The sequence below is a fragment of the Armigeres subalbatus genome, chromosome 2 (genome assembly GCF_024139115.2).
Source record: "Armigeres subalbatus isolate Guangzhou_Male chromosome 2, GZ_Asu_2, whole genome shotgun sequence".
Classification (NCBI taxonomy): Eukaryota; Metazoa; Arthropoda; class Insecta; order Diptera; family Culicidae; genus Armigeres; species Armigeres subalbatus.
In genome coordinates, this window is record NC_085140.1 from 283,520,276 (window position 1) to 283,540,990 (window position 20,715).

General features: G+C 39.0%; 1 protein-coding gene across 3 annotated transcripts in view; it reads left to right on the forward strand.

Annotated features, from left to right (window-relative positions):
• The window catches only part of LOC134212331 (myosin-I heavy chain), a 376,227-nt gene that overhangs the window by 346,956 nt on the left and 8,556 nt on the right, over positions 1 to 20,715 (forward strand). For all 3 annotated transcript variants that reach the window (XM_062690082.1, XM_062690083.1, XM_062690084.1), the window contains 5 exons: positions 8,333 to 8,504; positions 8,586 to 8,758; positions 9,297 to 9,659; positions 9,958 to 10,193; positions 10,271 to 10,434. In XM_062690082.1, the coding sequence (XP_062546066.1) occupies positions 8,333 to 8,504; positions 8,586 to 8,758; positions 9,297 to 9,659; positions 9,958 to 10,193; positions 10,271 to 10,434 (1,108 nt within the window). The remainder of the gene's footprint in view (positions 1 to 8,332; positions 8,505 to 8,585; positions 8,759 to 9,296; positions 9,660 to 9,957; positions 10,194 to 10,270; positions 10,435 to 20,715) is intronic.

Genomic DNA, 20,715 nt, shown 5'->3' on the forward strand with positions numbered 1-20,715 from the left:
ATGTCCTGCTCATCGTACCCTTCCGGCTTTAGCTAGCTTCTGGATACTGGGTTCGCCGTAGAGCTGGGCGAGCTCGTGGTTCATTCTTCGCCGCCACACATCGTCTTCTTGCACACCGCCAAAGATGGTTCTAAGCACCCGACTTTTGAATAGTCCGAGTGCTTGCAAGTCCTCCTCGAGCATTGTCCATGTTTCACGTCCGTAGAGAACTACTGGTCTTATCAGCGTTTTATAAATATGTAACTTTGTATTCGATGCATTCACCACCAGTCCAACTTTTGTTGCTTCACGTTTCAGGCGGGTGTACAGTTCTGCCACCTTTGCAAATGTTCGGCCGACAATGTCCATGTCATCCGCGAAACAAATAAATTGACTGGATCTGTTGAAAATCGAACCCCGTCTTTTACACCCAGCTCTCTGCATGACACATTTTAGCGCAATGTTGAACAATAGGCACGAAAGTTCATCACCTTGCATGGCCTTGTCACCAAGGCCTTGTCTTAGTCCCCAGCCGGCACGATTACGAACTGGAGTGTTCGCCCGAAACCTTCACACAGTTTTGCACACCATCCACCGTTGCTTTGATCAGTCTGGTAAGCTTCCCAGGGAATCTGTTCTCGTCCATAATTTTTCATAGCTCTACGCGGTCTATACTGTCGTACGCCGACTTGAAATCAATGAACAGATGGTGTGTTCACGTCATTTTTGAAGGATTTGCCGGACAGTAAATATCTTGTCCGTTGTCGAGCGGTCGTCAGCGGCCGGCTTGATAACTTCCCACGAACTCATTCACTAATGGTGACAGACGACGGAAGATGATCTGGGATATCACTTTGTAGGCGGCATTAAAGATGGTGATCGCTCGAAAGTCCTCACACTCCAGCTTGTCGCCTTTCTTGTAGATAGGGCATATAACCCCTCCCTTCCACTCCTCCGGTAGCTGTTCAGTTTCCCTGATTCTGACTATCAGTTTGTGCAGGCCACTTGGCTAGCTTTTCCGGGCCCATCTTGATGAGCTTAGCTCCGACACAATCCTTACCAGCTGCTATATTGGTCTTTAGCTGTTGCATGGCATCCTTAACTTCCCTCAAGGTGGGGGCTGGTTTGCTTCCATCGTCCGCTAAATTGACGCAGTCATCTCCTCAGCTGCCTTGACTTTCACTGCTTGTACTCTCAGCGCCATTCAAATGTTCCTCGTATATACCCTCGTATATACCCGACGTTGTTCTCCGCTGCGTCGTTAATGGCTGCTTTGACTGTATTCTAGCAGTCCTCAAGAGGGGCCCCATCGAGCTTACCCTCTTCCGGCAACGCTGCCTCTAAATGTTGCGCGTATGCAGTGGCGACATCAGGTTGCTTCAGTCGCTCTAGGTCGTACCGCGGCGGTCGTCGGTACCGAACATTGTTGATGACGGATAGTTGTGGGCGCAGTTTAACCATCACCAGATAGTGGTCAGAGTCGATGTTAGCGCCACGATATGTCCTGACGTCGATAATGTCGGAGAAGTGCCGTCCATCAATCAGAACGTGGTCGATTTGTGATTCGGTCTGCAGTGGTCTGCTCCAGGTGTACCGATACGGGAGGCTGTGTTGGAAGTAGGTGCTGCGGATGGCCATATTCTTGGAGGCGGCGTAATCAATTAGTCGTAGGCCGTTTTCGTTCGTCAGCCGGTGAGTGCTGAACTTCCCAATAGTCGGTCTAAACTCCTCCTCTTGGCCAACCTGAGCGTTCAAATCTCCTTTGATGATTTTGACGTCGTGGCTTGGGCAGCTGTCGTACTCACGTTCCAACTGCGCGTGGCATGCGTCCTTAAGTATCATCATCAGTACTTCCGGAGCGTGGGCTATGGATGTTGATTATGCTGAAGTTGAAGAACCGGCCTTTGATCCTCAACTTGCACCTCTAAACGTTCGCACCATTGATCCACATCGGCGAGTATGCGTGTACTCTCGATGAAGTTGAGAGATTTGCAGTTCCACGAACCGAGTTTCCAATCGCTAGCCCCTTTTCGTCGCGGTGGTCTTCGCCGATGGTTCCGGTCCATACTCTCTTGTTGATTGTTAGTTGCGTATGTTATTTTTAAAGGCTGGCTTGCAGGGCCTGACACCAAACCCCCTAAATTTCCGGAGGACCATTCCTCCTTATTCCCGGTGGACCATGGTGCACAGTTTTACTTAGAGTCCCTCGCTGGCACTCGGACGATGATCTGCCGCCCCTACATGTAGAACAGACGCTGTTGTGAGCCGATCCTGACATGGAGAACAGACGCTCAGTAAGATTTGCACCTCTGGAGAGGAGCAAACCCCTTCTTCCCTGTCAGCATACGACCATAGTTTCTACCGGGGTAGGTTACCCGATCTTCCCTAAGGTTGCTCGTATCCCGGCCTGATAGGAGTTGCTTGGTAAAAGGATAAGGACCCTGAGATGGGATCTATTTTATTCCTTCAGGTACGCGAAGTACCAATGGTACGCTTTACCCAGCATTTGCCGTTCTAGCGACTGGGTGAGCTAAGCAAAATTCATGGATACCAGCTCGAGGCAGTAGGGAAGACGACTAAAGATGACTGTGTCTCCTACACGGAGCCGCGTAGAATGCTCACTTGTTCCTTTCCAGTAAATTGACTTGATCATGTTCGTCCTAGCTTCGCATGCTTCTCGAATTCACTCGAAATGCTCTGTGGACGTAAGGTGCCTGTTTACCACAACTCTCAGGAGTTTCACACTGTTCTTTGTAGAGATGCTTTTCCGGTTACACGCGCAAACGCGGGAATGGACGCATTTGTTGGCCGCTATTATGTAGCCGGTGAATTGCTGGCCTCTATGCTGACTGCTACTTGTACCTTTCTTATGACGGCTTGGGGGTGGTTTGTCGACGACGGTATGAGCAGAACGTATATTCCTTTCCGAAGATCGGCAAATACTTCCTCCAGGCAACTAAGAATGGGGGAACGACCGATCCTTGGGGGACCCCGGTCTCCGCTTTCTCGATTTTAGAGGGTTGTACTACGAGTTAGACTCGTAAGGAGCCCTCAAGCAAGATTTTTTTTGACAAATTGAAGGAGGTTTCCGAAGGTCCCCCAAAGTGCAAGTTTCTGAGGATTCCAGAGGTCTAGGTTCTATCAAAGGCTCTCTAAATGTCCAACAATACCAGTTCAACGTGATGGCCAGTGCATTTCGCTTCCTCCAGACTTTAGCCATGGTGCTTGGGAATGGGGATCACCATGCTTGATTTCCATTCCTTCTTGGTGTCCTCGAGGAGGGCCACTTTTCCACCGGGCGACAGATTTTTAAACATATGTTATGTGTTATCCTATGGTTAGGCTGACCATACGTACCGTATTTAACGGGACAGTCCCGTTTTTTAGACCTTATTGTGCTGTCCCGTCGTAATCTAAAAAAACCTCAATTTGTCCCGTTTTTTCATTGATTTAATTGAGCAAAAAGCTCAAAAATATTATTCAAACAAATTCAAAATTAGGCAGAAATCTAAAATCAAATACAAAGAAAGTGAAAAAAAGTGAAAGTGAAGAAATATTTGCAGTCCTCGACTGGCTCACGACTCAAAGAAGAAAGAGGACGAAACCCATAAAAAAGTTTGAGATGTTATGTTATTAGTGTTGCTTGCCTAGAATACTAGGGTAAATCACTACTTGGGCCTATGGACCCGATTCCCGGCTCACTGCACAGAAAACTAAGGATTTACACTTTTTGGAAGCCGTAGGTTTATGGTTGATAATTTAAAAAAAGTCTCCCATTTATATCGCACAATACTAAATATTTTTCAACCATTTATTTCACTCCTAATTGGTCCAATTATAGAAAATAAAAATGTGCTTTCCGAACAATCACTCTCCGTTGCTACATCACTGAGCCGGAGTGAATCTTTCCACTTTTACAAAACGGTATTTTCATGTAAACACCTACCTGAAAATCGTCACAGTTCTCGATACAATCATTGCTGGAAGCTGTTTATCACCACACAATAATTCTAAACTCACGCACTTTGATCTTTTCTATTTGTTTGTTTCACTAGAACTAATATAAACATATTAGAATACATTTAAAAATGTATCCTCAAACCGAACAAAAATTCACCTCGGCCTAAGAACTTCTAGCCGCACCGTGCTGCCAGAAGGCCAGGAGTCTTTTTTAGTATGAACAAAATCCTTCAACGTTCATAGGAAAACTATCTAATTAGTTGACCGTATCATGTTTTTAGTAATTCTCTCGATTTCAAAAAGTGACAAAAATATAGTTTTTAAGCGTTTGGAAGTAATTTGGATGAGTGAATATATCTTTTCAACCAAATAAAAATTATTATAAATAATACCATCTGGCATCATGTCGGCGTTGAACGTGCTTATTTTTGTTTACGTCGCATTTTCTACCGTGCCGAGAGAGAATGAGAGTAAGGTGTTGAGAGATTGAGCGAAATTTTGCTTAGGCCGGGAACCGGTTTGGAAGTGGGCCGGAAATGAAATCGCTATGACTGAAATTAGTGCTGAACCTCGTTAATTTAAATCAAATTAAAGCTTTTTCAAACGATGTTTACCAAGAGAAGCTATTTTTAAGCAGAAGTGAACCCCATTGCAGTATTGTACGGCACACGAAATTTAGGAAAAGTTGCTTCTTGTCATAAATATTAATTAAATAATGAAGTCGCATGCATGTTAGGCCGGGAATGGGGTAAGAAACCCTATCTATGCCATTTTGTATATTCCATTGATCGACTTTTTTTTAAAGATTTTTAACAGTTAAGATTTTTAACAGATGTGCGTCTCCGGAACATTTTTTCATATAGTTTAATTTCAATGATTTTTTTCTGCTCATTCCGGAGGCATTAAAATTTGGCCAATTTCATCAGTGGATTGAGCGGATTTGGGTAAGCAAGTATTTTCTGAATCTCAGGTCATGCCTCAACGTCAATAAAATGAAGCGCAGGGACAGATTTTCAGATTAAGTTCATTTTCGATTATTGTTTTTAAATCTCCTGAAGTAGGTAATTCAATTTGTTCTTCTAATCGGCTTTACCACATATTTTTCAATCAATTCATTCTTTTCGGAACATTAAGAATCATTCAAAGTCTTTCTGAATAATTCTGAATATTTCAAAATCATCCACTGTAAGAAACGACGACATGGAAAAATAATTTATCAATCAGCTGAACAAAGCGAGTTTAAGACAGTTACAAACCGAGGGAAGATTAGGTCAGACTAAAGACCTAGATTAAAGGCTAGATTTAAGGAACTTTATGGGATTTATGGGAATCCTTTACGAAAAATTAGCAATTCGGCCCGATTCAAAATACAATCCGGCGGAGATCTCCGAGAGTCCAAGCTGTAATCCAGACTATAAATTGACCAGAATTTTTTTACTTTTCGCAACGAAATTGCATAAGTCTCGCTTTTATTGGGAGAACATGGGAACAAAATCAACGGACAAGATTCCCGAGGTGTGAAGCTACTTTTAGCGTAATTTATATCAATTTCGATAAAAAGGACTGTGAATTGATTAGATTTGATATTTTCCCACAACTAACTTTATACAATAGAAGGTTATGATGGTGACTGATTTACTCTAAAATATTTCTAATTTCTTATTCGGAAAATGGAAATTAAGCCCATAAATTTTAAAATTTCCACAGCTCTTGAATTTTATCACAAGGTTTTTTGACGTTTGCCAGTGTGTTTGTCCCGTTTTTTCACCGAAATGATCTGGTCAGCCTACCCATGGTGGTTCCCTTTGTTCTTATTCGCAAACATTTTGGGAACAAAACTGTCAAAATGTATCGCCAGTGACGACAGCGGCAATCTTCCCCTATGATTTCTTACCTTCACTGTTTTGAACCACCCTAATGAAATAAATTTGTTTAGTAGGTAGGGGGAATGACGGCTTTGGCAGGTTTTGTTCTATTATTGGCAGGGGGGTTTTTTATGACTGACTAGGCTCAAATTTGGCCTAAGCATTCTTTGCATATCAAAGAATATTGTGGCCAAATTTCATAAAATTTGGTCGACAAAAACCCCCCTGCCAATAATAGAACAAACCCTGCCAAAGCCGTCTTTCCCCCTATATCTAGGGCTTCCATTTTTTCCGGGAATAAACTTCCCGGGAAACGGGAAATGAAATAATAATTTCTCGGGATTCCCGGATTTCCCGGGATCCCGCGAAATAAAAAAACTCAAAACTAATTCAAAATCGTAGTTTAAATTTTGTTGCCTGAGAAAATTTTTGTTCAGTTCGAAAAGCGTTAACCTCTTCTACAAAACGTTCGCCATGTCATAAGTATCAGCATCTGCTCTGATTCAAGAGTAAGATCGGCAGTGTCCTGATGAGCTCCGCTAAGCAATACTTTTCCATATTTTTTTAAAAGTTTTTCAGGTTGTATCCGCATTTTTTCCAGTTTTTGGACAACGACGACTTTGAGAGATTCTCTTCTATTATCGCCAAAATATTCCTAACATGAACTATTCTGATACTCGACGACTTTTTTTTGTGCATAGAATCTTCAGGTCAACTTTGAAAGATAAACAATTTTTATTCGTGTACGTCCACTTGAGCACATTTTCGTCCACTTGAACACATTTTGTATTTAAAGCAGACGAATGAAATATTTAAAAGGAGAATTCTTCCATACGAAATAAAAAAGAGCTTTTAGGCGAGTGCTTGATTGTCGTTCTGATCCTGACTATAACATTTTTTTCAGTCAAACTTTGCTTGAAATGCCGAACAGCACCTAAAAATGAAATGAAATGTTTCAGAAATAACTCAAAATATAAACAAGTCTTCGGAATACGAGTCTGTTCGAGAATTGAATCGAAAAGGATTGAAGGTCTTAAAAAACCTTTGACAATAATAGAACAAACCTGCCAAAGCGGTCACTGCTATTTCCTGAATATCTGCGAACATTGGTAGCTCTGCTGTTTCACCACAGACACACATTTTTAATTCGACTTCACAACGCTTACCGACGATTGAACCTACTGAATAAACGAACGATAGATACAAACTGGTTCTTTGTCTCGCCTCTCTTCAACGCGATTCTGTACCATTTTCAGTTATAGCTTAAATTCTTGAACTTCAACAGTGAAATAAATAGTGAGATTATGCTTGTAAAAAAATGTAATTGATATCCTAAAATCCGTTATCATCAAATTTAAAAAAATAAGACAATTATTACAAATTATTTTAGTATGTTCATTTCCCGGGAAATTCGGGAAACTGATACATAAATCCCGGGAATCGTGAGTCCCGGGAAATCGTTTACCGGAATGGAAGCCCAGTTTTTAAAAATCTTTTCTTGAGTCACTAGGCTGATCCAAAGTTTCCCCAAAATCGTTGAGTGAGATGTAGTCAACCAATATAATATATTATATTTTTCATATACTATTATATTATATTATTTTCATCTTTCTAGTATGTATCCAATTCGTATGTATCGAAAATTCGTAAAATAGTAGAAACATCAACAAAACTCATCGATACTTTAATAATACCTACTATCGTAGTGCGTAGGTGCATAAAACATTTCCACGGATGTCGTTTGCTGCGAAATTGTTTTAAAACAATCGCTTTCATATGCTACAGATCGTTCATTTCACTTTTCAATCACTTTCCACCTCGTTGGTCATTGACATCCCACCCCACACACCGTTCACTCGTTCAGTGATCCAATGTTCGGGGCATTATTTTGTTTTGTTTTCTCCGGACACAGCTGGGGTCTGATAGATCTGTCCGAACGAAGACAGCTACCGGAGAGCAGCAGACGATGATCAACACCGATTGATGCAGTCAGCGATGAGCGCAATATTGTACAATTATCAATTTCCGCTAATTAAAACACTTATCGAACAGCAGGTAATATGCAATGAAAGGAAAAAAGGTGCAAAAATTCGCTTTAAAATGAAAAATGAGTGTAATAAGGTTGTTCACTTTTGCAACACATCTTGTAGGTGGAGTTTAAGTGCGGTCTTTTGTTCAATGAAATGGGATGAATAATCAACACTGCTTATCTGCTCATAGTACCATGGTAATGGTTTGGTAGCGTAGTCTTTACATTTACCCTTTTGTGCTAAGTTAAAACAAAGAGATCTTTTATTCGGATTATTTTAATGTTGGCCGAGCAACTTTGCTTAAAACAATAAATTGTTTGATGAGATTTGTAAATTTGGTTAGATCGCTATCTGAAAATAGTTTTTCCTCCATTAATTCGGGCTTATTGAAAAATAAATTTCAAACGAATGTGTTATTCTCTACTTTATAGAGAAAATCGATCCAAATGTAGCCTTAATGTGCTTAATGTTATTTTCTATCTAATTATCTTTTTGCAGACAAATGTCGGTCCAATTCTTCTCTCTGTCAACCCGTATCACGATGTTGGAAATCCACTCACACTATCGTCAACCCGATCTGTCCCACTAGCACCTCAACTGCGCAAAATAGTACAAGAAGCCGTTCGGCAGCAGGCGGAAACTGGTTACCCTCAGGCTATAATTCTATCAGGTTTGTTGCAATTTCTTCTAGCACCGACGGCATTTTATTGCCGAACGCACGCCAAATCATCATTTATCTTCTCTCTAAAAGGTACATCCGGTTCCGGCAAGACGCACTGCTCGATGTTGCTCCTCCGGCAGCTATTTGCAGTAGCCGGAGGGGGTCCCGAAACTGACGCATTCAAACACCTAGCCGCCGCTTTCACCGTGCTTCGATCGCTTGGATCGGCAAAAACCTCTACCAATTCCGAGTCAAGTCGGATTGTAAGTATGGTTTTGGTTTTCGTTTTTTTTATTTTTGTGCTAAACTATCAATTAGTGTGAGTTACAAAACAGAAATTGAACACTTTGTTCAATGGCCCGGTAGTTAGAAAGGCTTCCAAAGCAAATTTATCTGAGTAATTGCATCTGATCCATAATTACAAAAAGAACCTAAAAGTAGTAAAATACCTAAACTGATCTTATTATTTTTATAATTTTTACGAAAGAGATCAATGCCAAATTTCACAGTTTAATTTAATTACCAAAATTTACAGTCTATGCATGCTATGAATAGCACACATATTCTCGTCACAGCATTTATGTTTGGACAGTGATACAAAATATATATTTAAAAAATATATTTCTTGTAATATGTTTCTCAAACAGTTGATGTGTAGACATTTTTTTGTATTTGCATCCCATGTATCTATATCACCAGAACTTGAATACTATTAGCATTATATGAATAAATTTATTTGTAATATAGAATAAAGTAGTCAACTGCCATGTAGCTCAAGAACATATTAAACAAATCCCGCAGGGTCAATTCATCGAAGTGCAAGTAACGGACGGAGCCCTATACCGGACGAAAATCCATTGCTACTTCCTGGATCAAACCCGTGTCATAAGGCCATTACCGAACGAGAAAAACTATCACATCTTCTACCAAATGCTAGCCGGACTGAACGCAGAAGAGTGTGCCCGACTGAACCTCGAAGGTTATTCACCGGCCAATCTGCGGTACCTGCAGAATGGCGACATTCGACAGGACGAACATGAGGATGCAGCGCGGTTTCAAGCATGGAAAGCGTGTTTGGGCATTCTGGGCATTCCTTTCCTGGACGTGGTGCGAGTGCTGGCGGCAGTCCTTCTGCTAGGAAACGTGCAGTTTGTTGATGGGCAGGTGAGCAATAATTTACTATTGTATCGTTGGATCCGAGGTTCGACTAGGGCCCGATGATCGAGAGGTCAATGTATCGAATCTCACTCATCCTCCGCTCAATGGAGGAAGGAAGTGTTTTCGAAATAATTTGCTATGATGACTAACATTTATGGGTAATTTACGTCTGATTATCAATGATAGTTAACTTCTTTACGTCTGAGCAAATGTTTTGTTACCTTTTCTTATATTGGTTGCATCACATAACAGCTGGTTTAATTGCGATTTATTTTCTCCTCCCATCAATGCATCGCATCAACAGGGACTAGAAGTGGAAGTGAGCGGCGAGACGGAATTGAACGCTGTAGCAAATCTATTAGGAGTCCCCCCTGCGCAGCTGTTCCGTGGCCTCACCATTCGAACGCACAATGCACGTGGTCAGCTGATAAAGTCGGTCTGTGACGCCAACATGTCCAATATGACGAGGGATTCTCTCGCCAAGGCGCTCTACTGCCGAACGGTGGCGACTATCGTGCGGAGAGCGAACAGTCTGAAACGGTGAGCGACAAAGCAATGTTCAAACCATAGTGTGACTTTTTCGTTATTTTTCGCTTTGTCTTCTATTGCAATTTTAGTTTGGGATCAACATTGGGAACGCTTAGCTCCGACAGTAACGAGTCCGTGCACAATCAAGCAGAAGTTGCAAGTCAACACGCATCGACGATCGGTGGCAATGCCGGTTCCAAATCGATGGCGGCTCTCAATAATGCGGTGCGACATGCTACTGATGGGTTTATTGGTAAGTACATTTTTTTTAAATAAATAAAAAAGGTTAAAAATAAATTTAAAATGTTATATCACTTTTATTAGTCAATTTGAAATTGATTTCAATCATCCTACTATTATGAGTAATTATCAGCTACTAAAATTAAAATAGACTGATGAATGTTTGCTGCAAAGTACCTTATTATGCGTAGTTAGTGATATTCTTTTAGCAAAATCATCTACCAACACATTTTACTTTCAAACAATTTATTTGTAAATCCATGGCAATACACATTTGTTTACTATTACACATAAACAAAGAAAACGTTATGTTTTAGTCAATCGATTGTTGCATAATTATATAAACATTTTTTCCGATTTAGGGGTAATGACGGCTTTGGCAGGTTTTGTTCTATTATTGGCAGGGGTTTTTTTTTATAACTGATTATGCTCCAATTTGGCCCAAACATTCTTTGCATATCAAAGAATATTGTGGCCAAATTTCATAACATTCGGTCGACAAAAAACCCTCTGCCAATAATAGAACAAAACCTGCCAAAGCCGTCTGTTCCCCTATATATTCCATTATTTATGTTCTTAGAATTAATCAAACTTTATTTGACGGCAGTGAATTCCCGGAAAAACGAAGACAAAGACAACAAAGTATTTTTGAAGTACAATACTTCCCAATGAAGAAATTAATGAACGAACGCAACAAACTATAAATAAGCACGTTTCTCTTCTTTACCGATCGTCATTGCTGAAGAATAAGGAAACTGCGTTACCAGTGGTTACGCTTAGTAGAGTCACAAACCATCAGGAGAAAATATAATAACGCATACACAATCAGTTGCCGAAAGGGAAAATCGAAGGTGATGTAGGTAACATGGAGTCTATTGGAAGAAACTAAAGACAATGGCCCGCATGAATGAAAAGCAGTACAATCTACAATACGTAGTTACTACTTTGTAGTAAGGTCCACAAGTAGTAAAGTTGCAGTAAATACTACTTTCGAAAATAGACGATTACTACAAAATTATATCTGTCAAAATTTCTTTTTCTTTATTTTTTGTTGTTCACGTTGCAATTGTTTCCTATCATGAAAATATTCAAATCGAGCATATAAAGACTAGGGGTAACGGCTCAAACCTTGGCCCATTATGCTACGGTTGAGCACATTTATTGTTATAAATCTTCAGATATTGCATTTCCAACCAGAATTATTCCACCGGCCGGCTTGTTTACATTTGGTTTTGACGCCAAATAGTAAAAAACGACGATGAATGTCCGCAATATCTCATTAAAACCAGCGAAAGTCTCGAGAGAAATGGACAAAACGTCGGCATCCTTGTCCCTATCAGGTGGATATTTTTTCAGCCCACTTGGGACGAGTGATTGTTGATTTCGAACATACGAGAGATAAAGATGGGTTGCTGTTTATAGTACCAGTCATTTTGCTTGCGTTGAATAAAGGCAGCATGCAAACAGACAGAGAAAATCAAATCATCCTATTGAGCGTGAATTCTAATTGGTTGCATGTAAAATACTACCACACTGATTGTGAGAGTGCGTTTCAGATTCCCCCAATACCACGCTTACCAAGGACATGCTAACGAAAATTCTATTATATGAATCATTTATTTCCCAAATATTTACCATATTTGCGTGAAGAAGTTTAGAAAAATTAAAACTGTATTAAAAACTGCAATTGCAAAAAGGCTACATGTTCTAGCCCTCATGTTGTGCCTTCAAACAAATTACATACGTTAATTATTGGCTGCCGCATAATTTTGAGATTTACTGCTAGTTGAAACCATGGCAGTTGTGTTGCTTTCGCTCTCGTGTTACTCTCAAAGACACTTTTTTCCAAAACGTGCTTTAGGTGGGGATGATGCATAACGCACTACTGATGAAAGCCAATTGTAAAACTTATTCTAGGCAATTCCTTGCTTTGTACTGTACATAAACAGTTATAACTGTACCAACTACCTGATATTATTACACAATTATTCATAAATACAATTATTGGATGCTTGTTTTTAACTCTGCCTGCATTGAAGTTTCATGATTGGTACGTGCGTTTGATTCCACTCCTCTCTATATCGATCAGCTGTTGTGAATCCTCTCAAAACTCTCACGTGTTTCAACTTCCCGAGTTGAGAGAATACTTTTTCAGTATCATTTTACAGATCAAAATACTTTTTGCAAGCAATAATAAATCTAAATTATGATGAAGGTATTTGTCAAGTAATTTGACTTGAAATTATTCCCATGAAATGACGTTGAAAGATTATCTAATGAAACATACGATCCATTGTATCTTTCCATTATTAAATGAGAAATGGATTCGTGCGAAAGATGATAAAACTAAATATTCTTACACTAATTGAATCATTTATTTGCGAAATTATGAAGAAAATGGTGTATCGAACCACGAAAGGTTGATGCTTGAATCGCTTTTGCTTGAATCGTGTTTGAAAGCCGTAAGGTAGGCAATTATTTTTGGTATGTTCTGCGAATGAAAGCGATTATATCGTGATTCCAGAAAAGCATCATGAGGGCCCATTTACAAACTACAAGACGTTTTAGGTTGTGGGAAGGTACTTGTCTGGGCGTTAAGGACTTTATAAATTTCAGAAACCTACCATACATGAAGCATTACTAGAGGCTTGGTGTGGGTTGAGTTTAGCGTTATGTTATTTGCGAATGAAACTTAACCGCTGGCTGAGTGGATTAACCTGTTTTTACAAAAAATATTAGCAAACTAATCGCGACCATCGGATATTCCATTTGCAGCTTTCGGTTATTTTCTCTAGTACGGGTTATTGGTGAGAATGTTTTGATTTTAGAGTTTCATCTATACTAACGTAGTGGTACAAATCGAAAGCGCATGCCACCATTTATCTAAGGGTGCTCCTAGTATTGTGCAAAAAGTTTTGTTTATTTATGTCGCTATACTAATGGAAATTGTGAAATAAAAATGATAGCTGACATAGTGTGGTTGTTATCAATTCATCTGATGTGCGAAAGCAGGTATGTTCATTCATAAAACTCTTTTATTGGGCAAAAGAAAAACTCTAGCACAGCCAGCCTGCATAAGTCAACGAAACATGGCTGCTAAAAAAACCGAGTCAAAGCGATTTTTCACGCATTATAATTGCTTTTAATAGTTTAAGAAGTGTATAAATCTAGAGTTATGAGGCAGATATATGTTTGATACACTTTTCTAAAGAAGCAATGGCTAATATCTTCCTATAAATCGACGTAGTATCGCTGAATTTTGATTAATTTGCGTGATGAGCCTATGTTACATCCAGGGCCAACATTACCGCCGGTTATCCTAGCATGGAAATTTTGAGTCTGGGCAAAAAAACTTGACATTTTTTATTGCATTAGTTCAGGAGCACTTGTCATATCGGGTAGAGATGAATAACTAACAAATAACATAACAATAACAAATTTTGCTGTAATATCAGGTTTTGTTATTCCTTTGTTAAATAGCATCCTAACAACAAATTTTGTTATAATAGTAAAATTTATTATTTATATGTTATTGTAAGGAATAGCAGAACAACAAATGAAGAACACAATATGCAATCATAACAAAGCTTGTTATTCATTTATCATTTGCATTCTAAACATATCAATAGTAACTGATTTTAAAATTCCATTTTCCGCAAATATTTTGCTATTGGTTTGCTCTTATAATGGCAAAATGAGTTATTTTTTTTGGCTATTCGCTCGAACAATTTCTGCTATTATTTTAGTTATTTCAGCAGCTATATCGAACAAACTAACATCAGGGGTGGCATTGCGCACCTCGACTCGAAACGAGCAAACCATGCAACAAGTCATACGAAAGAGCTGTCGAAAGGAGATGCGCAATGAGGCCCCAGATTTGGCTATTCTGTTATTACTTTTCAATAGTAAAATTTGTTATTCTTTTGCTATTTGCCTGGCTTACAGAATTCATAAATCAAAAATTTATAAAGTGCACCACATAATCAAGAAAGTTAATTCTGAATCTCCCTCCTCTTATCGTGCTCCTTGTTTGAACACGTGCACAATAGGAAAAAAGGAGGCATTTTTGGCCAAAATTATGAATCCTGCAAACTCGTCAAACTGATTCGCGTGCCACGAGTGATTGATTGGCTAACTAAGAATTATTCAATTTAACCAGTAAATCCACGTACGATGAAAGTTTCTCAAGTGTTATGTCTGTTCGTCTGTGCAGAAAGGGTAAATGTTCAGGATGTGATAATTATTTGAAATAAAAAAACTTTTGAAAAATGTTCTTTATTTAAAAACAATGAGCCGAACAACAATCAATCCGTGCTTTTTTGGTGTGGGGTCGTACACTTATTACGTAAGCAATTTTTCTGGGTTTTTCGACACCCCTCTCCCCCCTTGTAAGATTTTTTTCATACAAATGATTTTTTATTTATATGGAGCGTAAGATATTGACCGACCCCCCCTCCCTCCATAAGTGCTTACGTAATATGTGTACGGCCCCTGTTGTTTGTACATCGAGCTTGAAAACTTATTTTTCAGCTTTTTTGTCGATTCGATATCCTGACAGCCCCCGTGAGCAGCAACATATGCCTTAGCCTTCAAAATTGAATCGATGTTTTCTGTGTTAAGTCTGTTTCGCACTTTTGTCTTATTTGCATTTGAAACGGAAAAAATCCGTTCGACGCCGGCAGAAGAATGTGGTATGATGAGGAAGTTTATGATGAATCTCCTTAAAATTGGACACCGTCGTCGGGGGTGACAATGGGTCAAATGGGGGTGAGAATGGGTCACTGTTTCAAGTACTTAGAATGCTTGTAGAATAGATTGAATGTATCTGAGGGCAAGAAGTCTATAATATAAGAGACCTTTTTGAACGATTTTGCTATCCGACCTCCAGGTTGCCGGTGAGAACGATGACCCATTCTCACCCCCCAGACCCATTGTCACCCCCGATGGCGGTACGCAAAGTTGCCATTTCCTCGCTTGACATTCAGTAAATTTGTCCAATTTTTCTGCGATGACAGTTTCACGTCGACTTGAACCTCTCCACAAATTAATTTTCTTTTAGGTTCACGAAACTCGTTTTCTAACTCCTGCTCAGCTCCCAATTTCACAAAGAATGGAATTTTTTGATAACTTCGTGCAGCGACGAATACGATCCAATATTTGTCACATCTATATCAGCGATGCTGCTTTTAATACATCATCCTTGAAATCAAATCGCTTCTCAATTTGCTTTATAAGCTCCACATAGTACTTGGAACGAATTGTCCTGAAAGTCATCCTCCTGTCATCATCCTACAGTTTGATTTCTGCTTCAGCAACTTCGATTCCTATGTAAAATTCCGCTGGATTTTTCAGGTGCTGTTCAAAATCACGAAAATCGGTTTGACCGGCCATATTTTACATATATCGCTCTTCGCATATATTACTCAAAAGTGTTAGGTATAACGATTTAGTTTCAGAATAAATCTGTGAGAACTGAGGTTCTTCGGCTCTGAAAGTTCTGTTTAGCTTTTTAATCAATGACAAAGCATAGTTCAGGGAAAGTAACACCGGTTTGATCAAAGGGTCGTTCAAATAATTTAAAATCCGGATCGCCGATGGGTTACGATCGTGATTAGCATGGAAACTGAAGAACATCTTCAGTTCGTCGAATCTTTCCAAGTTTCGTTTGACAACCAATTCGAGAGAGAGCCATCTGGTTGACGAAGAATTGAGAACTTTCAACGGCGTAAGTTCAAGTATTTCTTGGATCTTATTGATCTCATTTGTCCGTTCTGGACTGCTTGCCAGATAGGAATATATATATCTTTCATCAAGTGCTCAATATAGGCTGGTATTTGACCACTTGCACAACTAGCACACAACGCTAACGAATGGCAAGTGCACTTAACCATGATCAGGTTAGGACACTCCTTTTTAAACAAACACATTACCTAATTATCCTTTCCCATCATAACAGAAGCACCGTCGGATGCAAAACCAATCATTCGGCGTTTGTAGTCAATGCCATGTTTGGTAAATTCTCGAACAATTGCATCGTAAATCGATTTATGATCCCCACTTTGTAATTCAACAGATCGATAAAAAATATCCCTCACTGGAAATTTCTCCTCATCAAAAGTACGAACAACAATAGCCAGAGTTTGTATAGTCCCCAAGTCTGTGGATTCGTCGATCCTAATGGAGAAACCAGAATGTTACATTATTTCAACCAACTCGTTATGCTGCCCTGCAGCAATCACGCCGCTAATGACAGAAGATGTTTTCATTTGCCCAAGACGGATCATCGGCAGCACGCTTGAATCCAAATCAATAGTTTGAAGCTGGGAGCTGCGGACTCGATCGAATCCAATTTTCAAGATATTTTGCTTGAAACTCGCAAATTTCCTCTCGGTGTTCAATGTACACGTTACGATTTTCTCACATTGAATTATCATTGTGTTTATCTTTATAAACTTACAAAGATTTTGTCAATTTACTGCATCGCATAAATTAACCTGTCGAATATTAAATTAATTCATACCCTCCACTTATTTTGAATCCGTCGATATTTTTAAAATGACGCCAGAAAATTGAAACTTGTTCGAAATGAGCTATATTTAGTATGAGTTGATTCATACGTGTACTCTCTCGGCTGCGCTCAAAATGCACAAAACCTCTCTCGATTGGATGGATACTTTTTGACAGCTTACTTTGGAGATTCTTTGACACTCGTTTTGACTCTATCCGCAGCTCCCAGGTTTTAAGAACGTCAGCTAGTTTGTCCACTGCTGCGAATGGAATATTGTGCTCCACCGCCCAGGAAGCAATTTTCACTTCAGCTTCAGGTACTTTATCGGCAAGGGTATGATTGGCAATGTTTGGGCAACTAGCGTCTTTAATTTTGTTGGACGCCTCATGATGACGTTTAGTTTGAATATGTGTAGTCAAATTAGACTTACACCCTCTTCCCACGCCCAACTTATCCAGAAAAACTTTACAGAAGGCATAATGTGGGTCTTTTCTGTAGTGTTCGAAGCAAAGGAACTCAGAAGAGTTAATCCATTCCACTTTGAATTTCTGAAGGATGACAGCTGGTTCTTTTTAAGTTTTTTTTTCGGCCGTTTCGGATTCCGAGGACGATGAATCAGCATGAGCATCTAGAATCACACAAATAGTAACCTAGTTATAGCAAAATTGTTTATGAATTCTATATGAATTATACTGCCTATGATCGCATATCCCAGCTTTGCTGGATTTCCTATTCACATGGGACGAATATGCGATTGTGGGCAGTATACACCATTCAAACTAGAAACTAATGTTAATAACATAACAACAAATTACCAAAAAGAGTACAGTTTCCTCTGTTCAAAGAAGATACATAATTTTTGTACTGCTCACCTAAACTGGGTTGATGATGTTCACGCTGGATTTGGCCACAATCTTTAAGAAACAATCAAATCAATATCTGTCCCATTACAGCAAATATAATAATCATCCTACCCTCATTTGCACTTTGTTGATAATCGAGCGATCCAAAATGTTCACCAGTTCTATTGGGTTGCTGCTGGTCTGCTTGGAGCCTCGGTGCTAAAATAAAATGTAAAACAGAATCGGTTGCTCTTTTCGACATTTTCGCTTTTAGTTCTGACTAGTACGCTGTTTCGACTCGCATCTGGTTTACGTACGCGTTAAATTTCAAATGAGTAAACATGGATTCTCTCTGCCAACACAAACAAATGACAAGTAAGGCTTCCGCTCTATTTACTTTGATGTTTCATAGAGGTTGTTGACACCTAATCATTTTTCTCTTTCAAGCGCATTGGAACGGTATGATTGTTTTCATCATAAAACGTTACCAAATGAAAACAAACCTAGAATTTATTTTCTAGAAAGAGGAAAAGGATTAGACGTCAACAAGCTCGATTGTTAATCGCGGGACCATTGTACACGGAACCGCGAAACAACTCACTTTGTGGTTCCTTTCACTCAAATCCGCCCCTGCGTGGAAGAAGCCAAAAATAAGTAAAATGCAAAAAAATCCGGTGAGTACTTTGCCTTTACTCCCTGTTGAATTTTCACCCACTACGAGGTTTCACCAACTCAAATTTATGTTATTTTCACTCACCCGAGACTATGGTGAAAACAACTCAAATTTGGCTTCTTCCACGGAACAGCGCACGTTGGGTCGATGCAGAGTCTATTATATAGAGTTACGCAAAGAGGATCTTCTTACACTTATTCTGAATGCTGTTCTTGTTATTCTATTTCTAACTTTCACTTTTGTTCAACCCTTCAAGTGACTTCACGGGAGCGTCCTCTTCTAAAGCTTTTTTAATTCGATAGCCTAGTCACCCACAGAGTGCAAACACGTGAGTTTCTTGTTGCTACTTTATTGGGGAATATATTGATGTTTTTTGAAGCTGTTTCTAGATCAAATCTAATACATTTTAATTCATGCGTTTTAATTCGCCATAATAATCATTAGGCGATAACAATACTCTCGCCTCACCAACAAGCATTTGTTTACTTTGCTCGATAGGTAGACGGTTTGACAGTTCAATAGGTAGATTTGGCTTCACTCTTTGCGCAACTCTATATATAATAGACTCTGGGTCGATGCAGCTCTCTTTGTTTATGATATCATTCATGAGAGGGAGTGAGAATACTGCCTAATATTCAGTTAAAAATGTGAACTTCGTACTCAAAGTTGAGTTCTTTAAACTTTTTTTTAGGTTTTTTTATTTTTTCTGTGTAGATCCATCTCGCTTAAACATAATTTGTCAATTAATTGCATATTATTCGGCAACTCGGCCGTACGAAAACCATTTTTTGTTAAATATCTTGGCTGTGCATATGCACAGCACATGTTCGAAATGGACAAATTGATATGAAATTTGCGAAAAAGAATCCACGTGTCTTGGAGAGACTCGAACCCTCAACCTCCTACTCTCTAGATAGGCGTAATAACCCCTACACAACAAGACCACTTAAAGGTCACGTTTGCGGAAAAGCCATCAGAATCCGAGTACCAACCTCTACCGCGGTTAGCTCTCTTTTTTGCAAATTGAATATATTTCGGATGCTTGATTTGTCCAATCTCCACATGTGCTTTACTGTTGTATATCCACAGTCAAGCGAGTGCACATTGTTTATTAAACGCACTGCATGGAGTGGGGGCAAAGAAGCAAAAAATTAGGAAGGATTCCGCGTCGAATGCAACATGTTGCAGGCAAATCGGATAAGGCCAAGTACAAAAAAGGTGTCTTCCACGAAAGGCTGAATCACATAAGGCTGAACACGAAAGGCTGAAAAGTAAAAATCTCACATAAGGCTGAAATAACAAAAGGCTGAAACTCGAAAGGCTGAAAAATCGTGAGAAACCAATATTAGTGGAAGAATTCACATTTGACGTTAAAAGGGGCACAAACTAAAATGATCCGCAACCTTCTTGTGACTTCTTGTTGTCAATTTTTATACGGAATTCTTATTTTGTAGTCTATACAGCTCATAAAATTTTGAGGTACTGTCGTCGGGGGTGACAATGGGTCAAATGGGGGTGAAAATGGGTCACTGAATGAATGCTTGTAGAATGCATTGAATATATCTGAGGGCAAGAAGACTAAAATATAAGAGACCTTTTTGAACGATTTTTCTCTACGACCTCCGACCTGAGAGCGATGACCCATTCTCACCCCCAGAACCATTGTCACTCCTGATGGCGGTAACATAGAAGGGAACAAGACTTAATTGTTCTCGGTTCTTGAATTTAGTTTTTGATTCTTGCTGGATTGCTTTCTATTTTTTTCTTTATTCTTCTCTCTTCTTCCTTTTTCTTTTTCCTTTTTTATTCTTCCTTCTTTCTTCCTACTCCTGTTTTCTTCTTCCTCCATTTTCCTTCTTATTTCTTTTTTCTTCATTCTTGTTCCTTCTTCTTTCTTCCTTCTTCTTTCTTCCATCTTTATCCTTCCTTCTTCCTTGTTTCTTCTTGCATCATCATTATTTCTTCTTTCATCTTTATCTTACTTTATCTTACTTACTTCTCCCTTCTTCTTTATTATTTATTCTTTATTCATTATTCTTTAATCTTTATTCTTTATTCTTTTTTCTTTATTATTTATTCTTAATTCTTTATCTTTATTCTTTATTCTTTATTCTTTTTTCTTTATTATTTATTCTTTATTCTTTATTCTGTATTCTTTATTCTTTATTCTTCATTCTTTATTCTTTATTTTTATTTTTTATTTTTTTTTATTCTTCTTTATTCATTATTCTCTATTCTTTATCAATTATTCACTATCCAACCCCTCAACAT